The sequence below is a fragment of the Coffea eugenioides genome, chromosome 2 (assembly GCF_003713205.1).
Source record: "Coffea eugenioides isolate CCC68of chromosome 2, Ceug_1.0, whole genome shotgun sequence".
Taxonomy (NCBI): domain Eukaryota; kingdom Viridiplantae; phylum Streptophyta; class Magnoliopsida; order Gentianales; family Rubiaceae; genus Coffea; species Coffea eugenioides.
The window spans coordinates 42,629,026-42,651,001 of record NC_040036.1 but is presented as its reverse complement, the minus strand read 5'-3'; the positions used below and the strand labels follow the sequence as shown (position 1 = coordinate 42,651,001).

At 35.8% G+C, this 21,976-nt stretch overlaps 1 protein-coding gene across 1 annotated transcript; it reads right to left on the bottom strand.

Annotated features, from left to right (window-relative positions):
• Positions 1-1,016: 1,016 nt before the first annotated feature.
• Positions 1,017-18,562, bottom strand: LOC113760778 (RNA helicase aquarius). The gene is made up of 15 exons (XM_027303496.1): positions 18,196-18,562; positions 17,973-18,115; positions 16,598-16,687; positions 15,065-15,127; positions 14,070-14,156; positions 13,827-13,976; positions 13,581-13,741; positions 12,924-13,158; positions 12,642-12,752; positions 8,261-9,319; positions 7,879-8,142; positions 6,391-6,576; positions 5,121-6,275; positions 4,323-4,673; positions 1,017-1,884 (listed from the first exon to the last, which is right to left on the bottom strand). Exons 1-15 carry the CDS (start codon positions 18,488-18,490, stop codon positions 1,561-1,563), a joined length of 4,674 nt encoding a protein of 1,557 aa, XP_027159297.1. The 5' UTR covers positions 18,491-18,562; the 3' UTR covers positions 1,017-1,560.
• Positions 18,563-21,976: the final 3,414 nt, after the last annotated feature.

The window sequence follows — 21,976 nt, the reverse complement described above, 5'->3', positions numbered from 1 at the left end:
AAGCTTCATTCAACCTCTCGTAGATTTCTTAGCCTGACACAAGACTTCAAGGATCAGAGTGCAGGTAAAGCACGCACTTAAAAGGCAGGGGTCATCCTTGAATTACAACTGAAACTTAACATGTAGACGGGAACTATCCCATTTTCTCCCTAGCCCAAGATACTTGCAAATCCTAGGAAGACCTTATAGTTCAAAAAGTTGGAACCTATAATATAATCTGACTCGCACCATAAACATTAAACCCTAAACAGTATTTTTACTTCAACGCTTAAACTCATCCGTAAATAAAGCATTTCCTCTACCAAATGTTTCTCAACGGTCAATTTAAAATAATGAATTCAACACAATCATGTTTTAGCTGCAATAGCCCTGCTACGTGTATCAAAGGGTAAACTATATCCATGAAATCAAAGAACTCACTTCTCATCTATGTTGCCAGTGCTTTTGTTGCAGCTGCAATAACCTCGTTACATGTATCAAAGGGTAAACTGTGTCCATGAAATCAAAGAACTCATGCTTCTCTTGCATCAAGTCATTTCAGTGTGACACTCCACTACTGCATATGACTTGGTACTACTAGATAAAGAATACAAGGGAAAAATCCACTTTTTGTCTTTAATCTTTGCGTTAGGGACATATTTCATCCTCAAACTTTTAGACGCACGCACCACCACATTTAGTACATGAATTAATTATTTTGGACCATATTTTATCCAAAAACGATAAAATGTTCAACTTGGATGAAAAAGTCTGACGTAACTATTAATTTTGACTGAGAAATTATTTTTACGTAACGATCACGTGCCAAACACATGACTTTCTTCATCCAAATCAAGCAATTTACCATTTTTGGACTAAATGTGACAAAAAATAATTAATTCAGGTACTAAATGTAATACGTCTAAAAGTTTGGGAACAAAATGCGTCTCCAACTCAAAGTTTAGGGACGAAAAGTGACTTTTTCCCAAATCATGCATATGTCGTATTTATCCCAGTGAAGTAATCTATTACCAAAATTAAGGTGGAAACTGGAGCAAACTCTGCTCCTCAAAAACTGCAGTTAGCAATACATGTGAACCACAGAGGGACCCTTTGATGAGCATATACGACATGAAAGCAATATGTTGTGCAAACATTTAGTGGCTGTTACCTACTTTAGCACTCAAAAGAAAAACATGTATACAATGCAGTAGCCACTTCCATTGATCTAGCACCAGCAAGCCATAATTCCTTCTCCTCCCACCTCTCATTTTTTTTCAGAACACCCTCCCACATTCCCCCAACGTGTCCCCTCTCTCTACTTAGTTGGACTAAGGATTAAACAAAAATTCACAGTTCCCAACGACCGTTGCATGGTAGATCACTGCCTCCATCCAAACTACAAGTTAGATCAGTCTGGTGAAAATGTTCTTGCATTTCGTCTTCTGGGAACTTTTGTCTCACTTGAATGGCCTCTCCAGAGTTGGACTAATGCCGTTTGAACTAATAACCTTCAATATGTCAACAAGTTGAGTCCAATAACATATGTGGAAGTTCAGAAGAGTGGAGCATTACTACTCATTACTCCTCCATCTTGCTTTCCTCTTCTGCACTACCCGAGATTTCCATGCCATTTAAGTCATCTCCTTGAACTTTCAAATCAACATTTCCATTTGACTTGCTACCAGGTGGCATGTCATTGTTTCCATTTGCAAGGTCCTTTGCTGCAGATTCATTTGACTCATTTTCAGGTGATACTTCCCCATTAATACCATTGTCACGATGGGGATCAGATTCCAAGGCACCACGCACAGTTGAACTTGAAAGGCTGTTTTCATCTGAAGCGTCCACTGCCATGGGAACATGCTCAGAATAAGCTGATAACTGATGGCTCATTGCTCGTGCCTGAGTAGAGAACTCAGAAAGTTAGTGTTAATGAAAATTCTAGATATGTGTAACACGGAGATGATGGAAATCTAGGAATTGCAAGTTATGCCCCACAACCCCAGGAAAAAACAAAGCTTAATGAAACCCAAAAAAAGAGTATAACGGTATTAAAGACTGCCAGCATGCAAGTCTGCAGTAGAAGTCCATTGCCAATTAGCCTCCTACTGGGTAAAACTATAAGAAAAAAATCTGTGGCTAGACGCAAAGCCCCCCCCCCCCCCCCAACACACACACACACACACAAAAAAAAAAAAAAAAAAAAAACCATATGCAGAAACACATGATCAGATAAACAAGGTTCAATGCCATTTTGCACCCATACTGTTTAAACCTATTCCCACTCCACACCTCAAAGTTTTATGTTGGACACTAAACAACATTCAAGACCATTTATCCATATGATTAAAAAGACAATCAAATGAGTTCAGGAAACTAAATGGGAAAGAACAAAATTATATATTTCTAATTATATATTTCTATCTTTTGTAACTAAACTAGGGAACGTCTGCCAAATTCTGGATCAATCATACATCAAAGCAGTCAGGCAAAAATTGAAAAGAGGGTCAGCAGCTTAAGAAATTCAGAATGGTCAAAAGAAAATTATTTGACCAAAGGAGAAACAAGGACAGAGCAAAACCACAAAAGGACTCCATTCTAACCAAACCTGTTCTGTATGTGCTTGTGTGTCAGAGAGGAGATAAACAGAGAGAGAGAGAGAGAGAGACTCTGTGCGTGTGCGCATGCACACCCAAGTGTTTGAGATATTGTCAAATAAGCCTAACCTTTTAATAGTTGAGATATTGTCAAATAGGCCTAACCTTTTAATAGTTGAGATATTGTCAAATAGCTAGTTGATCCTATAATGTCAGTCAACTGGTGAGGAAAAAATCCCACCAATACATCTATTGTTTTTGTATGGTAAATCAAGGGCCAACATCTTTTGAACTTAAAATCATAACTAGTCCTTTTTCACCTAATATATTTTTTTCTACTTTTTCACCTATTATTAAGGTCACTACAGTCTACAATAAGATATTCTAAATACATAAAAGTGGGAACAAGTCTTGGTCCCTTATGCATTTTGTGATTAATGTGGATTGCCTTGTCCTGTTATACTATCACCATTCCCAGTTCTTTTTTTTTTCAAATTCATCTGTCAGATTCCTTCTCCCTCTCCTCCTTTCCAAACCACACAAAGCTCCAACCACCCTGTATCTTCCCTAGCCTCTCTCCTTCTGCAATATTGCTCAAATATTGATACGATGACCTAGCAGCCATCCATCCTATGGCAGCACAAACCATTTGTCTAACCCAGCATAATCAAAATTTGATGTTTAACCTAATTGCCATCAATTTTTTTCCAATAGTAACTTTTCCTGCAGAGTAATTTCTGCCCAACTGAATTTGTAATTTATTTGGTTATCATATTGTTTGTGGCTCCAGTTTGTTGTAACTATGCAAAAATTAAGATGCATATCAGTATTTATTCCATCAGCTATTTTGTATGACAAACTGCCTGAAATTTATTCCTCACAATTTTTAATGGAGTCTGACAGCTTGAGCTTTGAAGTCTTGACCTTTACAGTTTCAGGCATACCTTTGTAAACATTGCAGCAGGTCACCTTAAAGTTGCTAAAGTTCCAACTTTTGGTGGACTAAACGTGATTCATTTTGCTACCAATTTTTTTACTACTAGTGTTTATGAGCTATGAGATGGTTATCCTGAAATTTTTCTTCTTTTCCCTTTGTCCCTTTAGTACTCTACGGGTAATGAAGATGTTCAGTTGGAAAAAGTCAGCAAAAGACCGATTTCTGTTGATTGGGCTGCCTCCTGAATAATTATTGCCTTTGGTGTGAAAAGTTAATGATGGTGATCTGGATGAGGTAGCACAGAAGTCAATGAGCAATCCCTGGAGGATGATAAACTTGATGAATATGTCAGAGTCTGATTTAAATAAAGAAATGGTGTTCAATAGGGCATTAAAATTTGATAAAAGGAGATATTACTAGAAAAGTTGTCCACAACATAATTTCATCAAACTTCTTAATGGGCAAAACTCTGGCCTCCCAGGAAATGAAGGATGATAGAAGTTTGGGGTGGTGCAACAAACCACATGATCCTTTTATTAAACCAAAAGCTGTAAGCACATAATATAGACATTTCAATCCCTTTCACTGGTCACCCTCATGCATGGAATGAGGCAATTTAATCATATAATCGAGAAAATATGCCAGTCAAGGGAATTTCAGGAAAGCAATGCTTAAATCATAACTCAATCAGCTGGACAGTACCTGATATATTTGATGCATTTAATCATATAATCGAGAAAATATGCCAGTCAAGGGAATTTCAGGAAAGCAATGCTTAAATCATAACTCAATCAGCTGGACAGTACCTGATATATTTGATGCATCTTGTAGTTGACAATGCCAGCCATCTCTTCAAGGCCACTAATTAGGTGGACGATTCCAGTGTCCTCAACATGACGATCTGTGTATGGGATGACCTCATGTAGATTCAGAGCCAGTTGATCAGGTCTCTGGAGCAGTAGTTGAAAAGTCGGTTGTAATTCATAGCATTGTTCAAAAAGAGAACGTCGACAGAAAACATAAAGCCCCAGTCGAGCACGGGACATAGCAACAACCAGTCTTCTAACATCACGAAGGTGGCCCACAAATCGAGTTCGCACAAGAGACAATAAAATGTAATCATTCTGCTGGCCTTGAAATTTATCAACAGTAGTAACCTAAGAAATCACAGTAAGCGAAAGCCATGTTAGACAAGCACAAACATTCATCACATCAAAGAGGATTGATTCATAAACATAGTACATAGCACCAGGAGGTGCCTAAAGCTCAATTGTTTCACAATACCCGTGGAGCATTACTTGTTACCACCAAACTCTATCTAGGCATTCCTTGAAAAACAATGGCTTCCAGTCTATCCAATATCTAACACTAGCAACTATGCAAAATGATGCCTTAGTAATCACCAGTAAATGAGCCATAGAAAAAGATTACTCAAGGTCAGGCATCAGTTAGAGAAATTTCAATGATGTTTATTCGTCACTAATAAGCAGTATGTAAACCTAACAAGTTACTGTCATTGAGCTCCTGCTAATATTGACTTCCAATGGAAGTTATTTTCTGGAAGTTCAACTACCCTAACAAGTAAATGCTTTTGAGTATGTTACCTTGTTTGGTGGACCAATGAAGTCATAAGGAGCACATCGCCTGTTAATAACATCACGGATCAAAAGTTTCTGGCCATTGTAAGTTGTCAAGATGGATATCTTGTTTGCAGGATAGCCGAGTAGCCTCATATACATATAGACGCTGACAATATACTCAGCCTCTCCTTCATTTTGATAAAACCATGGAGAAGGAGCAGTCTCACCTCTCCCATTATAATCAGGTACATCTACCAACTGATAGTCATAGCAAAATCCAGCATTTGCTTTATGGAAGATCTGATTGTCCTTCACAAATGGAAGATCACCTAGTTCTCTATATCTCCAATTGTAAAGCCTAGCTAAACTTGGCCTTGCTCGACCCTGAGCATTGAGCTCAATGTAAGGAATTCCTAGGCGAACAAATCTAGTAAATAGACTCTGGTCCATGTGGCTGTACTTCTGAAAAGCCATATTTTTCACAACAGGGGGCAACTGGTGATGGTCACCAATCAATATGCACCGCTTAAGGCGAGCATATCCATCTTCTTGCCTTTGGAGCAACATTGGAATGAATGTCTCAATCTCCAGGATTTGAGCACTTTCTTCCATCAGTAAGTTGTCATACTTGAAGCCTAACTGAAGAAAATCCTTCCTTTTAAGGGCAGCATGGGTGCAAGTCATTGCCACAATCTTTGCCTGTTTGGTCATAAGGTAATTTGACCGGTCAACTGTTGACTTAAGCAATTCAAATGCTCTACACTCTTCAAGCTCCTTAAACATAGTTTTTAAATGACGAAAGCACCCCTTTGCAGCCCGCATGTCACTCTCAAAGGACTGGCCTGCAAATATAGGCTGTGGAGCATTGAAGAAAAACTCTTTGAAGGGAAAGCGATCCTGAACAAAAGTTGCTTTGTCTTGGTTCTTTTCACTAGCAGCTAAAAATTGTTCCCAACGAGAGAAGACATGAAGCAACCAAAAGTACCCAGCTGTCTCACAAGTATAGCCTACATCCTCAGGCAGCTGGAGAGACCTAGCCAGTCGCTCCACCTCACTAAGCAGTTCTAACCTCCTCACAAGCATTGCATTGACACGGCCTTGACGGCTGAAATCCAGGTCAGTTGCCAGTTCTTGTTCTCCTTGACCCAGACGAAGAAGATAACGAGCTGGCACATCCCTCTGTTACAGCAGAACACAAATGACTTAAAGCTAGTCCAAACTTAAAACAAATACAGAGGAGTGATTAGCCCATCAAGCTGAAGACTCCACAGGTTTGAGGATAGAAAACACATACCTGCATAATCTTCTCAAATAGGTCATTCAAAGCCTGATTTGAATGAGTAATTATCAATGTCCTCTGAGAAGGACAATTATGATAAAGCACATTCAAGATCTGTACTGCAGTATCAGTCTTTCCTGTACCGGGAGGACCAACAACCATAGTCAATCCTGGCTGAATACCTGAAATGATTGCTCCAATCTGTAGGACAGAAATCATAATGTCAGAAGAAAAAAACATAATTCCACCAATCTGTGATATAGTTCAACCAAGGCCCAAGGCAAAGGATCGCAAAAGTCTAGACATCACTTAGCATGTAATTTGGGACATCTAAATTTGGCAGGAAATTCAAGCAAATAAACATGAAATACCACCATTGTGCCACATAAATTATCCACTTGTACCCGAGAAAATGCACTTAAAAAGTTTACTGACCCCTCGAATTCAGTTATTTCATGGCACTGATGGAAATCAAATGAAACAAGCAGTAGCAAAGAATTCAAAGACTAGGGCACAAATAAATAAATATCTCTCGTTACTGGTTATGATCCACTCTACATTAGCTGCATTTCCCAGGGAATGCCTGAAGAATGATGTAACTAAACTTCAGACCCAGATTCTGAGGGAATTATCAGTTAAAAGGAATTGCATCCCTTCAAATTATAAGAAAACTGTTCAAGCTTCAGCAAAAATCAATACCAAAAAATTGTAAGCCTTGGAAAGAATTGAATCAACAGATTTTATTACCTTCTGTATCCAATACATGAATGGTCCATAATAAATTATACAGGTTTCCCACATAAATCCTTGTGACAGAAGCAAAACTAGCTAAAAGCCAAGGGTGGAGGATGACTTTAAGAAAGGGAAAAGGTAAATATCAAACAAACAAAGGATTTTCGAACATGGAATCAATAAATCCCTAGAAGTTTGATCTGTATGTACTGGCACAGGAATTTAGTTGGACTAAATACATGTGCCTCGTGAAAGTCTTAAAAGAAATAACCAAAACAACTTGCTTGCAAAATGGAAGCAGCAATCCATTAGGCTGTCCCCTTTAGACTTCTGGCTTACACTTAATCCCACCAAAATGTGTAGGACCAGTAATCATATGTTCTAGCCGATGGTCATACTCCTGGTCATGTAGAACACCACAACAAATGAAGGAAACACCAAGAAGATGTATTTTGCATTTAAAGGCAGTCGCCATGATGACCAAATGTATGAAAAACCTATTCAAAGCAATGATATTGCTAAAGCAACCTATAAATAAATACTTGCTAAAGAAGGAAAACTCCAGAAGCCTAATGACATACTTAAACCAGAAAACACACAAGCAGCACCTCTGCAAAATCAAAAAGTGCATAAAGTTGTGTTCAGAGGAACAATTCCAATTAGACACCTAGAACAGCATTAATTTCAAAGCAGTTTGAAAGAATATTTTACAAAAGAAGAGATAGCGAAACAGGAGTAAGGAATTCTTTGACAAATTGAGCAATCAAGTACCTGAGTAGGAGTAAATCTAACTGAGTTCTGCTTGGGTTGATCTTGGGGATATGGACCATGGTCTGGAGGAGTATAAGCCTCAACAACCAGCTTTTCCCCATTGGAATGGACATCTGTTGCATTAGCAGCATCACCTAGAGCTGAGATAGACTTCTTATTTCCAGGAAGAGCATGAGCATCTCCCTTCAGGCTCCTGGGAAGTTTAATACGAAAGGGAGGGCTTGGGTTGGCATTCTCTGTCCCATCGGAGTTTGTGAAGCAAACCTAAGGCAAGAATTGAAATAAGAAAAAGCAGACATACACTTAAGATGAACCATAATCACAGACTAAAACGAAAAGGCAAAAAATAAATATATAAATAAATAAAAGAAAAATATAAAACCTGGTAATCCGCAAAACACTCTCTGACATGATCAGAATCAAGGAAAGTATCTTTGAAATCTACAACCTCCAGAAGGTCTGGCATGTTAATCCATTGTGCAGCAGAAGGATTGCCATAGCCCAAAAATATATCATGTAACCAATCAGGAACAATACAAGTTTCGTTCATTAAATCTCTTATTGATTCTAGTATTGCTTTGAAGTTGTTTTCCTTAGGTTTCCTCCTCATCAGTACATTAAATGTACCATAAACATCTTCAGCACCCTTCTCTGCAATATCACTAACATCCATGTGATATTGAGCTGTATCCAGTGCAACAGTCACAGTTCTCAGTTCTCCTTTCGGTGGCTTCCATTCATCCCTCTTAATTCTTCCAGTAAAATCATTCATGAGTGTTCCCTCTTCATCACGCATCTCAATAACCTCACAGCCACGTACATATTGTAGCCCAAGCTTCTGTGGTACAGTTGCTTTAGCAGCTTCATCGGCAGTAAGAGGCTCAAATGAAGGGCAAATTGAGAGTAAAAACAGAACATCATGCTCTTTAAGTGCATTCCATTCCGATCTTATTTGTGCTTTGTAGCTGGAAATGCTGAATGTGACTTCAGCAGTCACCGCCGATGGTTTTACTTCCCCAATATTTGGCTGCTTCACCTCAGTAATCTTAAATTCTTTAATTGGCACAGCCATTCTTGACCAGCCACGAAAAGCAGTTTCTCCTTCATTATTAATGTGAGCAAGGAGATGTGGCACAGCTTCTTGGATATCCTCCCGGATTTCATATGTTGATTCAAGACGGAAAAGGTTAAAATTTCTCAGCAGATAATCATGAAGTGTTAAAAATTGCAGATTGAGTTTTGGAAGCGCCAGGCACCCTTCACCTGAGTAGTTGATGCTTGGCACAAGACTCTCATCCCACATTATCTGCTCATTAGGGTACAGGGGGAGAGCATTTATAGCTTCCTTTTGAGATTGTTGCTTCTCGAAAAAGGAAACCATCACCTCAATTAGGAAGTCCACTCTTTCTGACCACGGGTCACTCTTGGACAACAATTTCAGCTGTATTAAAGAAATAAAAATATCAGTTAGTAAGCAATCATGGTGCCTGATATGCATCATAACCAACATATGAGTATTCATCTTCATGGAGGTAAGCACATAAATATTAAGCAGTTAAACTATGAGCTAGAAACCAATAACAACTTTTGGAGATTACATTTGTTAATGACTACATTAGACATAATAATATAGGTGTAAACTATCAGCAAATAAGCTGATTTGATGGTAGATGAGTTCAAGCATACTCACATGTGCTTTGAAATCTTGTCCATTTTAATTGAGCATTTCCCAGACATACACATACACAAGCATATACACAAATATGTATACATACAGACATACATATACACACAAGCATATATTTGTGCAAGTGTCTACTTTATCCTTTAATTAAGAGTGTACGCAATATTTTTTCCTTAATTCATCAAGCTTTTGTAGGCTCAGCTAAAGTTGAGCTCAAGATAGAGCTTTACCATGTTAGCTTGATGCAGCTTGATTACACCCTAACAAGAAGGAGAAAATTCAAAAGAAATCTTCATCTCGGTACTGTTTTACTTTTACACTACTATTCATCTGCTTAAGTTCAACTTTGCTCACTCTTTAATAGTTGCATATAAATGTTAAGCGGAATTTGCCAACGGGCGATTGTCAGCATTAATTAACACATAATGTAATGTATCATCTGAAGTATACAATCACATTTCTTGCCCCTCGAGGTTGCAGAACTTGGAACTTGAGGGGGCAAACTTACATATATATATACTTTGAGTTAGGATGAACAACTTTATACTTTACACTAAATTTTAGGTGGGCAAATTCTAAATTTGATAAGGGTATAGCTTAAGCTTTAAAAATTTTCAACGCGACAATACAATCTAAAAGTTCTTTTGGGAGATGAGGGGGTTATTAGGATTGACCTTTCCACTGCTTCTAGTCTCTTAATTTTTATTTTGCTTTTTTAGTTCTAACCTTTTGCATGGGATTCAGACAATAATAATCCTAATTCCCAAAACAAGTGGAAGTTCATTAATCACATGCCAAGATCATTAGTCATACTCTTCATTTTGCAAATGAGGCTGAGTTTTGAGTTCATTAAGGACTTGCTTTTGAAAATTTCTTCTTAATGAATCGACTCTTAAAATGAACTACGTGTTGCTAAACTTCAGGTTTCATACTCATTTCCACTATAGTGTTTAATAAGCGATCCTAGCTAGAAAATTAAACTTTTGCAAATAAACTTGCTTCATAAAAGTATAGCTTTAATTTAGCTAAGTCAAGCCAAATACTCGATATTCAAACTCTGTTCAAACGTTACATGAAAAGGTACAAATTCGTTGGTTTATTATATGCACCTGAATTGTTGTTCAACTTGAATTCATTAACTTGTAAAGGCATTTGGGTTTGATTTCAAGCTCGACCTTGAATTCAAATACAAGTTAAAACTAATTAAATTTATTTTTGGGATAATACACGAGATATGTATATATAACACTTATCTTGTTCTAGAAAATAAATGATACTAATTTGATACATATTTACTTTTATTGGGGAAATGCTAAGTGTGTTTGCATATGGTTGAAACTATACTTATATATGATGGCAAACCTATTTGATCAGTTTGGGAACATGTTCAAGCCCTAGTTGATTATTAAATGACTCATAATCATTCTTACTTCAACTCGTTTACTAGTAGAACCAGCTTTTACTGAATTCAAACGTCTTTCGTTCGCAAACATTCAGCTGACTAAAAGCTGTACTAAAAAAGGTCCTCCCAATTACAAAGTTATATCAAAAATTTATAACAGTATTTCAATTGACCTAGGTTCAATGTACAGACACACTTTCAGAGTTTTCAAATCACATTCTACACTAAAGTTCAATTATGAATTGAGCAAAATGCTAAACCAGAATATGGAAAAAGTTAATTCTTAAGTGACACAATAGGAATGGTGACAATACTTAAATATTCTAGACATATCTCTTACAAGATAAGTTAGTGCCTTTATTTTCTTACCATTTTATGCAGTGTTGAAACAGATAACTATACACAAAAATCCTATAAACACTCAATTCGATTTATCTTTCTCACAACCACGTTAACACCAAATTTGAATATACACCATGGAGTCCAAAAACCCCAGGAGCACTACCCCAATCTTGGCAAAATCCCATAAATTGTCAATTAGAAATCCAACCAATATCTTGACAAAAGGGCTGTTGAACCCAAAAAGATACCCTTAGTTGATCAGCTATTAGATCCAGACCAATCCAATAAGAGAAAATCATCTTTCTCAGAATCACATACTCACAAGACACCTACATCAACGGAGGAGCCATATCTTGAAATGAAAATGAAAGATTTCATTTGCATATATTGTTTTATGAAGTCCCTACTAAACAAGCATTAGGTCACCAAAAAGCCTCAAACAGCAACAAGCAGTTGAAAAAAGAATGCTAAAAAGGGTATGGCTAATCCAAGATGCTTAAGCACAGAACACAGCTACCATCCGACCCAGTCTTTTGTCGGTAGTTCTAATTATTCAAACAAATATCGTGATTTCATCAATCAATTAGTTCCCAGCAGTCCCTATTACATACCAACATTTCAATCAACAGCATACGTAGCATGGACGGTATTACCCTTGTTCTATAGCAAATAGCCAAAACAGTTCAAATTCAGTTCCTAATAACAGACCAAGCAATGTTAGTCAAGGATTGTCAAGCAATTTGGCATACATCTGGATAACAAAGCCACAAATTGTGAGAACTTTTGGAGCATCTAAAAGTCTTAATTTGCTACTACTCCTGGGATTTTACTGACAAGTCTATTACAAATGATAAAAGAACTGGAAGCAATCAACAAGGGAACTGGCAAAACTGTGACTCAGCACTGGACTTATAGCTCAAGCTTTATTTGAAACTGCCTTCAGCTTCTTTAATCTTGCTCTTCTTGTCAGCTATTACCGGAATTCTTTCTAACATTGCTTTATGATTACCATTTTAGCTAATTTTGAGTTTTGAATCCCAGGAAACATAATATACAGAAAGCCTATCGAGGGGCCCTGGGGAGTTGGCATGGACCCCTACCAGTTTTATTAACCAAGGAAAGAATACAAAGAGGGGGAATTGAAGCCTTACTTTACAATATCTTATACATCCAAGCTCATAAATTCTCTTATACATGAACATGTGTGTAAGTGAGGTCAAAATACAACCAATTAACAGGTACTGACTTGTGATATCTTGCATAATTATTGTCCATCGAAGTCACACACAAATAAAGAAATAGAAAAGCATTACACAGACTAGCCACACCACATACCTTTACGCAGACTAAATCTCTCAGCTCTTCAGGAGAAAGTACTGCCAGTTTCTTTGAAAGGTCAGCACGCTTGTTAATTGCACCAATATTAGCCAATGAGAGTTCTCGCAACTACAAATGAGAAGGGAGTTGATCAATAAGAACACCCAGAATGAATGGTAATTTTCTCAAAAAGAAAAAAAAAAGCCCATATCAGATAGCAGCAACTGCTTAAATTGCAGAGAGACCAGAATGAGACGGTACCACTTCCAGACCACATAGATACAAAAAAGAAAATCTCACCTTCGGAATCTTCTTAAAAACAAGGAGCTGAAAAGCCTGGAGGCGCTCATAGTGAGCTTGAAGCACCTCATCATCAGCCATCTGTCTGCCTAAATGGTCATCAATCTCAAAATTTTCATAGAACTGAAGCAAGTCAACCAACTGGGAAAAAAGTTTCCCTTTTCTATGTCTATACAGAGCACTTAAATGACATTTTGAAACAACAGCAACATCTGCAATCAGAGGCCTGATATATCTGCAAATGAACAAAACCAAAGGTTCATTAAAGACAAAAGGAAGAACAAGAAATGCTGTAGAACGAGAAGATAGTTAAAAGTACTACAAATTTCAGCAAAAAAAAATTTTGATGTGGCAACAAACAACAAACAGGCACTAATCATATCATATCAAGAAAGGAAAGAAATAGCAAGCTGGCTAGAAAGCAAACAAATTAAAGATGAGCCATCTCCTATAGTAAAAACATGCAGGTACCTGAGATCAATCACCCAACTCCCTTTTCTCCAGAACACAAACAGACAAAAACATGAAAATGGAGCACATATCTAAATTCATTTCAAATTGTTACAGTGCTATGTAAAAGAATGAGCTTGTTTCAGATGCGAAAATATGTAACAGCACTTTAACCTCAACTATATGATAAGGGTGAAAAAATGCTACCTCCTTGTTGGTAGTTGGCTTAAGAGATCAATTAGAAATTCCATGAACCGTTCACAATACAAGACACAAGCATCATCAACTTGTTCAGGATCACCAATATTAACTGACTGATCAGACTCTTCATCCTGCTGCTGATGATGAAAGACATTGGAATCAAGTACCTGTAATATACGAAAGAAATTACATGTCTGCAGAACCAAAATTATGAGCCACATACTGCTTAGAAATTCTTAGCTGAAGGCATACCTCCAAAAACTCTTCAATGAGATTTCGCAAAAATCGTACTTCCATCATACTTGATGCCTCCAAAGATTCCCCTCTTTTAGCAGCCTCCTTCGCTCGCCTTGTAATCTTCTTCCATTTCTTAATCAGATCTGGATTAAGGCAAAGTTCAATCTACAGAAAGAAGGTAAAAACGTTTTGATCATAAAGTGAAAGGGATAGAAAAAGACAATTCTCATCCAACTTGTAGCTTATAAACAGGTGTACCTGAAAACGACCATACGATAAGCTATGCCAGCTCTGTAGACTTGCTACTCTCAAAACCTTTTCACTCACTATCTCATCTTCAAGGCTCTAAGAAAGAAGAAAATAGTTAGATACCATCATCCGTGACAACAAACATAGCAAAATAATGTTGTCCAATTAGGAAAATCTTGAAAGAAGCAATGCCGCTAATTTAAGACCATAATAGCAATATATAAGGACCATAAGTAACATTTTCACGAGACAAAATAACTCATCAATAAGAACATTCATCCTGCAAGAAAAATCTTCAGGCAAAAATTAATTGGCTTTATTAAAAGAATTAGGAAAGGATAGACATTGTGTGCAAATCAATGGCACTTAAAGGTTTACTTAGCACACGTAAAATACTTCAATTAAAAAGAGATCGAACACCAGCACATCTTGTTGACAGATGACCTGATAAAAAAAATGTCTAGCCAAAGATTATAAAAACAAAAAGGATGATAACAAAAGAAAATAAAGGAACGAAGATAAAAGGAATCTTTTAACCTTTTACGCTCAAAGTAAGAAATAAATGCAAAATATTCTGCTTGCTACTGATTACATTAAATGCTTTCAAGTAACTTCTCTTCTCAGTAATAAACCTCTATAACATTGGGAAGAAGATGCTTAAAACACTTCATTATTAACACATTGCACCTCAGCATCAATCCCCAAAGAAGACAGAAAGGCATGCAGGAAAGAACAAAGATCCACTTTCCCAGAACAAATAAAATGCATGTGCCAAAGCATCCTGAAAGAATCATGTACCTTTAAGCTAATAGTTTCTGAAGAGCTTAAGCATATAATCACACAGAAAAATTTTCACACATTAGTGCAACAGAAAATCAGCACACACCTGACCAGAATACTGAGACAATGCTAGTAAAAAGACATGGATCAACCCATAACTCATCATTAACCACCTAAATTGCAAATTACGAATAAATGGAAGCTCATAGGTATTGTTACTGCACCTGAAATCCATTGATCATGAAAAGTAGATAGTTTATCTTCTCTGCAACACTAAAGTTTCTTCCCTGCAACCACATTTCAAATGGCATTTCAAGATGTCAGATATCCAAGAATTTACAACCCTCGTATAAGAAACAATGTTGGCCAATAATCAGGCAACAACAGTGGTAAAGCTACAATGATGTCTGTTGACTAATGGTTAACTTAGTTTCAAGTAAAATGAAGTCATTTGGAGGGGTGGGATTCAAGAAGCAGGGAGGGGGAAGGAGGATTTGAACCTAGGACCTCTAAATCCTGGGGCCTCGACCTCAACCACTAGACTAGACCAAGGCCTCAACATAGTCTTCCTTCAAAACGTCTATTTCAAAGATAGTCTATTTCAAAGCATTTATTTCAAAGATAGTCTATTTCGACAACTATTCAAGCATTAACCTTTTGTCCAACCTGATGATGCAAAAAGTTAAACTAAAAATCAGAAAAGAAAGAACACAATGTCATAGTCCTATAGACCAAAATTGCTTTATTCCTGCAGTGCAAGTTCAGCCCCCACCCTCCTCTTCCCATGTGGCTTAGTGCAGAATCCTGAGTGACAACATCCAAGTTTCTCAGACTATTGGAATGAGAAATCTCCTTAAATTTCAGCAGACTCTGCCAAGAAATACAGGAGGCAGAGCTGAAATATAAAGATATGCAAAGAACTCTACAAGTTATCACAGCAAACCAACAGTCAAAACCAAAAGTGCATGTCCACCTACACTGTTCACTCTAAGAATTGTATCAAGGAAATTGTCATTTCCCTATCCACAAACTCATAATTTTTTAATCCACCTTCCGCAAAAACAAAGAATGAAAAATGACATCACAAACATCACAGCATCCACTACCATGTGCTTCATTTCATGACTCCAAAAACTTTGATATCTACAGTTAAATGAACAATCTATTGCACCCCTTTTCTTGAAAATAGTCATCATTTTGTTTAGTATTTATGTCAGCTTAGATCTCGCATAACAAACATCTTCATGGCATGTTAGCTGATTGTTCTAGAGTACTTTTCAACATCAACAAGGGTGAAGCCCATAGCCAAAATATGTCCATGTGACCTACCATTTCAACAATAGAATTACACCTGCCTTCTTGCCTATTTAGGGTTCAATGGCCAAGGTACCTTCCCTTGAAATGATGACTCAAAGCAGAGAAAAACAAGTCAAATAACTGACAAAGCTTTAAAACAACCAACTTTACGAATAAAGGATGAATGATATTTCTCATAAGCACCATGAGAAAAAGGGTCAGGTCTCTTCTTGGGAAAAAATGACCAAAAAAGAAGGAACTTTGTGCAATGTAGGACCAAGATAATATGTATTATTCCAATACAGTATCACAACTACACACATTTGCAAGTAAACAGTCAGAAAATGCCAAAGCCAGAGGTGCAAACTTCAGCCAAATGATTAGAGTCCATCAAAACTTATTTCAAAACAAGGAGATGATAATTTTCATGATAAGCAACCTCCAAGCTAGCAGAAACATACCTCTTTCAAGCAAAGTACCCTCTCGAGGAATGCCATGAACATAACCTTGTTATCATGAAAGCAAACCCAAGCAGCCACATTTTCCCGAAACTGCAAATTTGCAAAATTCAATTTACTTTTCCTTTTCTTGCTCAAGGGAAATGGCTTTAATTTCAAACTAAAAACTTCAATAATTAGGATTAAGAATTTTGTTGTCCCATATTTCTTTTACTCAATATCCAAAAGCAGAAACTTTTTCTGCTCTTTCAGCTTTTAACTGTTTTACCAGTAAAAATCGACGTTACCAAGCAAATTAGACTGGGAAAAAGTAAACTTTCCCCTGCAGTCACTTGTAAACAGCAATATAAGGGGGGGAAAAAGGTGGGCCTCTAGCCTAGAGGAGGACTTATCCTATCCTTGAAAATTCATCTACAAAAATGCCCTTTCAATTCTTAATATTTTTCAAACCTTGAAAGCAGAGCTTGAGAATTCATGTTCATCTTTTGGCAATTATTTAAATATAATAGGAATAATGTGCTTAAAATTTCAGTGGGAAAATTGCATAGGGTATTGCCATTATCTTACCTTGTCAAAACATTAGAACATATTTTTTAACATAAAAGTTAAAAAAAAATGGCAAAACATCACCTAACCAAGAAAGCTAAGCCTCCATAACCACCAAACTAGCCAAAGGCCAGAGAGATTATGCGATACTAACGTCAGACTTTCACAGATAAAAACTATGGCAGTTCCACTTAATAGATCCACAACTTTGTATGGCATGTCTCTCAGGTGCTGCTAAACTCACATTCACTAACATACAAACACAATCTATACAGCATTCTCATAAATCACCAAGCCCCTTCATATAGAAATTAAGTACCACTAGACGAAAAATTTCTGAATTTCATGCCTATGTTTCTTGTCATTATCTCAACAGACATGCCCCATCAAGTTCTTTAGATCTAAAAATAATAGATAGAGGTCAAGTGAATTCTCAAGTACGTGAATTCATTTTTTTTTTAAATGATTCTTGCATAAAACAGTCAAATCCAACTCACATTTCCACATAACTGGCCATTTTGCACATTAGTAATGGAATGCAAGATAAATATCCACAAAAAAATGACATATTATAACTTCTACAATAGCATATACATGTTAATTGAACTACAAATTAGCCTAATTACCAAAATAAACCTACTTAATAAACCAAACCTGCTATCAGGAAAAAAAAAAGGAAGCATTCTTTTCTACCAAACCATGTGGTTACCTACCTATCCAAATGAAACCACTTAAACCATCTAAAATTTTATGTTTCATCTTTCAGCAGAAATGTAAAAGTAAAATCCACATAAAACATACATAAATATAAATATAAGAACAAAATCTATACCTTCTCATTGACCATGAGAATCATCGACATCACATGCTCAAAGGTAGCCGTTTCTGGATCAAAATTCGGCCATAGGTAATTCTCCAAGTACTGACTCACCTCCAATATCATCACTCTCTGCAACGGCACAGGCTTTCGCCCTCCTTCATTCACCACAACAAAGGATTAGCATTTGCATTAAAGTCAATTAACTAATATTCTACACCCTCTAAAAAACCCTTACCTTTAACCGTCAATTCATTGTCGTAAATCTCTTTAACCAATTGAGGACTAAAGGGCTTCTTCGCAGAAGTAGAGTCTCCCGTTTTCGCCCAATTAGCTGCTGCAATCTTCGTTAATCGGTCCCTCTGGATCTCGGTTAGGGTAATCGACGTAGATAAATTTGTCCCGGGCTTCGACTCCAGCGACTTGTCAGGAACAGCCGACTCAGCTGCACCAGCCGGTAGCGGACCTTCCACGGGGTACTCAGCCACCCGGTGCCGCCTGAAATCAAACACCCCTGTTCCGTATACTTTCATATTTTATCTTCTTTTCCTTCTGCTGTATTGAGAGGGTCCGGTCGTGGAGAGCTGGGTTTTAGTGGGGGAGGAGTCGAAATTATGGCGGTTAAAATGGAGGGTTTCGTAAATAAACGACAATTGATTTTCGTTATCCATCTGAAAATTTGGAAGATATCTAAATTCCTAATATATAGTAACATGTAAAAACTTGAGGGTATTTCGCTATTTTGGTCCTTGAACATTTTCGCTGAAATCAACTTAGTTCTTGATGAATTCTTTTAACCAATTTAGTTCTCTAATAAGTTTTTAACTTTTGACCACATTTTACTCAATCCATGTGGGCCGATAGACGGGCATAACCGTTGCGCTAAGCTAATTTTCTACAATTAATAGAGTTACTTTAATAAAAATATATATACCAAATTTCACAATCACATATCACAGACAAACAAAAAAGTTAATTTAAAAAATACCAAATTTCACCATCAGGAATAACAAACAAAGTAAATAAAATTTTAGAAGTACCATCCCCCAAGTAAAATGCCTTATCTTTTCCATGTGGAATGTATAAGTAAAATTTTCATCATCCTCAAATCTGTTCATGCCCAACTACAGTTATATAATATTATTTCTATATATATTTCCCTCTTCTTTGCATATGCTCTATAATAATAATTTTGGAAGATATAGATATACTTATCTATATCATATACATTTAAAACTACTATAGTTAAAAAAACATATTTACTACCTTAGATTTTGGCTTAGAAATTACGATTAAGTTACATAAAAAATCTCCTTAAATTTTGGGATAGAAACCAAGATTATATTGAAATAAAACTCAAAGGTGAAAATAAAATAATTAGAGTTAAATCTATGAGATATAATTCAATTGATCAAGATGAATTCAAAAAATAAATTGAAGAATTGTTAGAAATACCTTCAATAAGAGAAAGTAATTCCCCTATTCACATCTCAATGCCAAATTTAGATCCAAATTAAAACTTGGGTTAGTTAACAAGACATTTATACTTATAAATCTTGTCATAAATATTATTTGTATCTGTAATGTGTATTCAAAATGTGTTATATTTATTGATAAAGTACTACATAGGCTTGAAGTATCTTCCACAAAATTTTCAAGAGAATGGAATGTGTATCATATGTAAACTAACAACTTCTTTTTAGTGAAAGAAAAGGGTCCATCACGCTTTCATATCTTATTTCTGATTTTTGACCGACAAAACTCCGGTTTCTTGCCTGAGAATATCTTATTTGGGCGTTGCATCTTCCAACCACCAAGGTGACTTCCTTTAAGGGACGCTTCAAAGATTAGTAGCATAGTTTAACGTCGTTTCCTACCTCTAAGCGTGTACGTAGATATAAAGAAGTGACAATTACAAAGAACTTTCTTCTTTTATTAATGTGGAAACTAAAGTACAAGATAGATAGTACAATATTCTCTCTCTCTCTGCTTAACTATACATGAGAGATATTTTAAGAGAAATTGGGTTTTCATTAGTCCAACACCCCTCTTCATCTACTGTTTCCTTATTTATAGAAGATGCTATTTCAATCTTGGATTTTAAGTGGTGTTTTCCACGAACTTTATCTTGCTTGAATTACGCGGATTTGAATTAAGTATTTTCGATTCCGAGAGTGCATTCTGATGTAAGTGCTTATATTTTATTCCATACTTTGACTGCTTGATGAGGTGTCCTTGTCTTCTTTTTTCTCTTTCGTACAAGTCAGACACGTGTTATTTTTATGTTGTCTCATCCTGCATAATGTCTTGATGACTTTATTGCTTGACTTGATTCGACAACTGTCAAGTAAATGTATTTTCCAATTTAAATAATATATTGCTGCCTTTGCAGTCTTTCCTGCATAGGTGGTCATTATTGAAAAAAGTGCTCCATTTCCTCCATATATCCGAAAACCTTACTTGGGAGTATTTTCAAGATTTTGCAAAATGTTTCTTATCCAAAGAGCCCTTTGATAATGTATTTTGTCTTCAAAGAAATATTCATATTCCTTCCATTGAGAATAACCCTTTTATGTCCAACTTATCAAATTTCATAACTTTGATATGATGAAAGGCATCATATCTATTTGAATTTTCCAAATCTAGTCCTGTTGGGATAATTTTGAGCATTAAGATGTCTTTGGACCATATGTAGGATTATTTTGATAAATATGCTTTACTCTGCCCTGAATCCACCTAGGGATTTTGAAAATTTTAGGAAAATTGGGAGTAGTCATATATATATAACATTAATTATTCCAAAATTATACCAATTTTGGATGAAATTGCTATCAAATCCCCGCACGCAATTTATTTGGGGATAGATTCCTGTGAAATCCATATAATCGGTATCCATTTTTTGATAAATTATATAATTCTCTCATAAGAGAATTGTATTCAGAGCTCATTATCTATATTATCAAATATGGTTATCATTTGAAATGTTTAGTTTTGGCTAAAATTCGATCTCAAGAATATTCCATTATTAAGAGAATTTATTCCAAATCTCTCAATTTGTTGACAATCTTCTTGTCCCTATGAAGAGGGAAGATTTTTTATTTCATCCCTTTTGAATAGGTCATATAATAATAATTCAACTTTATTGTAAAAAGCTAACTGTAGTTTGGCTTTATTTGACATGCTTGATAAGAAGTTCAAAAACTTCTTTATTCATAACTACATAATAGATTATTTTTCATTTTTAGAACTGCACTCCATACTTTTTCGAAAACATCAATTTCTAGTATGAGATTATTTTCATTAGAAGGTAAGATTAAAAATGATATATTCTTGCATTACTCTTTTATTTTCTTTCCTAGAGTTATATGATTTTCGAAGAATTCATATTTATTATTTTTCTTTAGCAATTTTTGTAATTCTTTTATTTTGTCTGCTAAGTTGCAAATAAAATTTGATGCATAATTTAATGTTTCCAAAAATTTTTGTAATTATTTTTTATCTTCTAATTTATCAGGAAATACTCATAATTTTTTTCCTAAAATAAGCGATTGCATTTTTATACCTTCACCATTTATTTATAGACCTAAATATTCAATTTCTTTTAATCCTATTTTTGTTTTCTTCTCCTATAATCCTATTCCATGTTTTAGACATAGATCAAAAAATATATTTAAATGCTCTAAATGTTATTCTATTGAATCTGATGCTATTAATATATCATCAATGTATATACATAAGAAATGATAATCCTTAAAAATTTTATCCATTTTTCATTGATATATTTGGGGGGCATTTTTTCAATCCAATCAGCATGACTAACTATTCATATTGTCTTTAAGGAGTACTAAAAGCTGCATATTTGATACTACCGGGTTGCATTTTTATTTGAGAAAAACTACTTTTACAATCAATTTTAGAATATATTTTCTTTCTTTTACTCATATTTATGAGAGTTTTTTATGTGGTAAAAGTATCCATCAAACATGGTTTCATTATTTAGCTATTTATAGAAAACAACC